At 53.8% G+C, this 5,002-nt stretch overlaps 1 protein-coding gene across 1 annotated transcript in view; it reads left to right on the plus strand.

Annotated features, from left to right (window-relative positions):
* The first annotated feature begins 164 nt into the window (after window positions 1-164).
* Window positions 165-5,002, plus strand: part of LBH (limb bud and heart development) — a 22,792-nt gene continuing 17,954 nt past the window's right edge. Inside the window, exons 1-2 of the mRNA XM_008579112.1 lie at window positions 165-391; window positions 2,971-3,073. Of these exons, the coding sequence (XP_008577334.1) occupies window positions 366-391; window positions 2,971-3,073 (129 nt within the window). The 5' untranslated portion in view covers window positions 165-365. The remainder of the gene's footprint in view (window positions 392-2,970; window positions 3,074-5,002) is intronic.

The raw sequence follows: 5,002 nt of genomic DNA on the forward strand, positions 1-5,002 counted from the left end.
CGTCCCCGAGCCGCCGCCAGCCGGAGCTGCGAGCGCTGAAGCCATTCATGATTTTGGTGACGTTATTCCAGGAGGGGGCGAAGGTGGGGCGGGGCCTCTTGGGGCCAAGCCCCGCCCCCGCCCCTATAAATACGGCTTCCCGGGCTCTTTGTGGGGCCGGGAGCTCTGTGGAGGGCGGGAGCTCGGTCTTCTGTGCCGACGCGACGCCGCTGGCAGTGGGGCTGCCTCGGGAAGGCGGACCTGCGAACGCCCGGTGCCCGCACTCGGCCGCCTGCCGCGCCCGTCTGCGCCCGTGTCATCCTCACTCGGGACGCAGTGACCGTTGTTAAATCACAAGGGCGTGGGTCAACCTCCCTTAGGACTTCATGTCTGTATATTTCCCCCTTCACTGGTGAGTATCCTGCGCCCGCGGCGAGCGGCCGTGGCTGCGGGGCTGGTGCGCCTGCTCGTGCCGGTGGCGCGGGCGCCCGGCCCGAGCCCGTGCAGGAGTCAACGTCAAGGTTGCAAAGGTGGGGGTGGGGGGAGGTGGTGCTGAGAGCATCCAGACAAAGGAAGTGAACTCGGAACCCTCACTTAAAGTGATGGCCGGAGGGTGTGAATGTGGTGGTGGCGGTGGGGCAGAGCCAGGGGTCACGCCTGATCCCCCCTAAAGAAGCCCCCTATGCAGAGGGCTGCAGGAGGCGCGCGCCCTGCCTGACGCAGGGGGCTTCTGCTCTCTCCGGGCCCCTCCCCCTTTTCTTTTTGTTTGCATGCAAGTCTCGGCGTCGAGGCCGGCTGCCGCGGGGCTGAGCTGGTGCAGCCCCCGCTTTTGCCGAGCTCACGTAACCCAACTGAAGCCACAAGCAACAGGGCGCACGCTGCACCCTCTCTTCCCTGTCCATAGCCCCTAAAAGCCCCTAAAAGCCTCCTTTGTGGGGGCCGGAGCTGGGGGGAGCCGCCCTCGTGTGCACAGCTGGAAGGGACCCAGGCCGGGCGCGGGACAGCAGACGTTTGCCCCGGGCCGGGATCGGGGCTGGCAGGGATGCGGAGAGAGCCCCCTGTCTGCTGGGACTTGCGTGCCGCGCCGGCTGCTTCTTCCTTCCTGCGCTGGGGTAGAGGGGACCGGGGGGCGGGGGAAGGGGGGAGAAGGGTGCGAGCGCTGGCGGCCCTGGAGCGCGCTCTTTGGTGCGGGCGTGGGGATCCCGGCCCCGAGTCAGGGACAGGCACCCAGCGAGGGGAAAGCGGATTCAAGCCTCGTCGCAGTCCTACCTAGCCCACGAACCGGAAAGTTCATGCTTCTCGCTTCAACTTTCGGGTCCGCGCCACAGCCCCCGAACGAGGGCAGAGCGCCCCTATACCAGGCGAAGAGCCTGGGAGAGCCCTGCGAGCGCTCTTCTGGCCCATTTTTCTGGGGGTCGGCGGCAGCCTTTCCATGACAGGGAGGAGATCGCCTGTGGAGGAACTTGCTCAGAAGCCCAGCATATTCTCTTAGTATCTCTTCCCCCATCCTAGCCTGGCTCTGTTTAGAGAGGGGACTGAGCTCTCAGAACAAAGTGAAAATTCCCTCACCCCTGAAGCTTGTGTACACCTCTCCTTGTGGGCACCCTCGCACTCGTGGTTGTCTGAGCAGTTGGCAGCCTTATGGGTGAGTCTCTGAAGGCTGTTGGAGGCTTTGTGCTTCTGCACACTCAGAATTTGACAAAATGGGTGTTAGGGCCCATCAAGGATATTATCCCCTGAGAAATTGAGGTTTGGGATTATTTTATTCATTAGCACATCATAGGTTGCAATACGTTTTCCCAGACATTAGCCCTTAATGTAACCATGAAATATGCATTATTAGCATCAGAGTAACAGACAGGGCACCTGTAGCTCAGAGAGGTTTAGAACTTGTTCAAGATCACACAGCTCTTGAGATCATACAGCTCTTGAGTGGCAGAGCCTAAAACAGAAAACGCTTTTTGCTTCTGTTTCCAAATCCAATGCCATTTCTACTCTGTGCAGTAACCATAAAATGAAGAGGAGTCTGGTACCCCTATTTCCTTAGACACTGTCCCTAGAAAGCCTGCCTCTCCTTTTTTCTAAAACCCTGTACACAGGCACAATGGTGAAAATATTGGGTGTTCTGTAGTGGGTAACTGGATTTGGCATGTGTATTTGGCATTATGTGTGCAGGGTGCCGTTTGTGCCCAGAGCTTGTGCAAGGATAATGGAACATTTGTATCCTACTTAGAGAGTACAAAGCACTTGCATATCAGCCACTGGTGGGCCAGCTTGGCCCCTCTGGAAATTTCCTTTGCAATCAGAGTCCGGGTATCCTTAAGGCTTTTAATCCAGGGGATGTTTTTCAAGCTGTGAGCTTGCAGCTGCTGTGGCTGGGGCTAGAGAAGGGGGTTGGATGGCAGATGTGAAACTCGCAGAAAAGCTGACCCCTTGGGGCCTTAAGTGGGACATTTTGCCAAAAGGAGCATGAGAGAGACAGAGAAATTTAGAAAGGCAGCATGATTAGACCTTGTTTCTCTGAGGTTGACCTGTTATTGTTATTATGTAATAATAATATGCAGTTCCCCTTTAGAAAATTCATGTGAGAATTATTTTTATTCTTGTTCAGAGAGGTGAAGGGAGACCTGGTTGAATTGGTTTTTATACAGACAGATGGACTCAGCTACCTACTGTTTTGTTTTTTTCTGGTTCTGTCATATAAAAGAAAACCTAGGGTCTCTGCACCAGAGGAACTAGCATATAGGAGAGGAGGGAAGGGGAAGGTTTGCCAGAGGGTTTTGTGGACAATGGGCTTTGTGGCCAGGGCCCTGGTGCTGTGGGCTTGCAGGGCACTTCCTCGGGGTGTGAGCTTGTTTTTCTGCAAGTTCTGTTTTGAACAGCTCTCGTCCTGTCTCCAGACAGTGCCCTGATGTCACAGCGCAGACACACTGAGAACAGAAACGTGAAAGTGCGTGTGTTTGCTGACTTTTGCTCTGGGTTTCTCGGCAGCCCTGACTACCTGAGATCGGCCGAGATGACTGAGGTGATGATGAACACCCCATCCATGGAGGAGATTGGCCTCAATCCCCGAAAGGATGGCCTTTCCTATCAGGTGAGTTAAGTCCGGCATTACTGCTGGCTCTAGAGTCTGGTGGCTTTCTCTGGGGCTGGAGGCAGACTTGGTTTTGTGCCCTAGTGCCACTTGTAGGAGCTGTGTGACTTCGGGAAAGTCCTTTAATGCCAGTGAGCCTCAGTTTCTTCATCTGTAAAGTGGAGCAACAGTAATTCTAACCTCATAGAATTGTGGTGAAGATTCAACATGACGAGAAGATGTGTGTCAGGCATTCAACGTGCCAGGAACACATGAGGGTCCAGCAAACATTAGCCATTGTTATGAATTAGCCACCATGGCTCTGTGGATTCTCTCATTCACAGCAGCAAAGGAGGAAGTAATTTTTCCAGACAGTTCAGACAGACTTTCCCTTCCAGCTGTGCATGGCAGTAGCAGCATCGCCGTGAGGGGCAGCTTATGGAGAGGGATGGAGGGGTATATGGGTGCTGGATAGCTGTGTCCAAAGCTGCTTTCTTCCTCGGCAGCTGCTTCACAGTTAATACTCAAACAGCTTTGAGTGAAGAGATGTTTCCCCAAAAGGGAAGCTATCTCAGGGATGCTATTGGGGGAATCTAGCTTAGAGATGATCTTGTCTGGTAGATCCAAAATGCATAGGACCACAAAAAGGGACCCAGGTGACAGCTTTGGACTCTCAGCCAGTGCTACTTTTGGCTTGCCACGCTGCTGCTTCCCATTACCCCCAGCAGTGACAGAGCACCTTCAGTTCCTAGGCTGTTGAACTGGGGGGAAGGGAGGTGTCTGTTTTTAAGGGAACCCTGTGGGGCTAGGGAAATTGTGCAGGGCGGCTGGCCTGGGGAAGATGAAGGGGGCATGAACTGCATGCCCGCTGCGGGCCAGGCACGGTGCACATGGCACCTGCTCACTCACTACTATAGCTCCGTAGTGAGAAACCTCTCCCTGTTTCACAAATAAGGAAACAGGTTCATCCCGCATCGGTGACATGTGTTTCTCTGACCCTGGAGCCTTGCTCTTCTGATATATCGGATGTCTGCACCTTGGGGTGGTTCTGGCTAGGGTCTAGCCATACCCTGGCTGGTCATTCCTTAGAACTGTGCCAGGGGCATTTATTTGGTAAAGAAAGAAACAAATAGAAAACCAGGGTGGGTGCAGTGGGGGAGGGTGATCAAAAAGAACCAAGATGGAAGCTAAGATTGGGCAATGTAGCTTCAGACACACTTGGGAGGTTCAAGGAGGCCCCTTTGTTTTGTATCAATATAGTCAGGCCCCCTTCTGCTGCTGGAAATAAATATTCCATTAGCTTGAAGGGGCCCTGGGGTCAAGGGGTACCCTTTCCTGGGTTAGTTTCATACCTTCCTCCCCTAGAGTGGGTTTAAGGAAGACCACTGAGGGCCCCACAGCCTGGTGGGAGGTGCAGAAGTTTCCTAGCCCACCAGCTGGGGTGTTTTTGGATACCAGTTTCCAAGCCACTGAGTCAGATTGAATCTCTTTGTGGTTATAGGTGAGGTTTTCTTTCAGTTCTGGGTTTTAGATTTCCATCACAGAACTTTTCCAAACTCAGTCATCAGTACGTCTTGGGTGTGCTTTTTCTATTCTTCTTTTAGATATGTCACAAGAGAAAGGGCAGACCCCATTGGGCAGTTTTCTTAACGCTTTGAGTCCTTCGGGCCATCCTGCTGGATCTGAGGGTGAGGACAGGGGATGGTGGAGGAAGGGGCTGCCCAAGAAAATGGTCCTCAGATCTTCCCCTGTGGTGCGGGACTGGGGCCCAATTCTTATAGTCCCTCAGGAGATCTGTCCCTGCTACCTGGGTGGGGACCACTGCCCAGCTGCAAAATGTCTTACCTAGATCTTCAAAGCACTCTTGTCATGAGGAGAAAGGGGAGAGGTTGTAGTATTTAACCAAGCAATATTTATTGAGCACTTTCTGTGTGCATCCTGCTATGCTAG

The sequence above is a fragment of the Galeopterus variegatus genome, unplaced genomic scaffold (genome assembly GCF_000696425.1).
Source record: "Galeopterus variegatus unplaced genomic scaffold, G_variegatus-3.0.2 Scaffold1812, whole genome shotgun sequence".
In the NCBI taxonomy this organism is placed as follows: domain Eukaryota; kingdom Metazoa; phylum Chordata; class Mammalia; order Dermoptera; family Cynocephalidae; genus Galeopterus; species Galeopterus variegatus.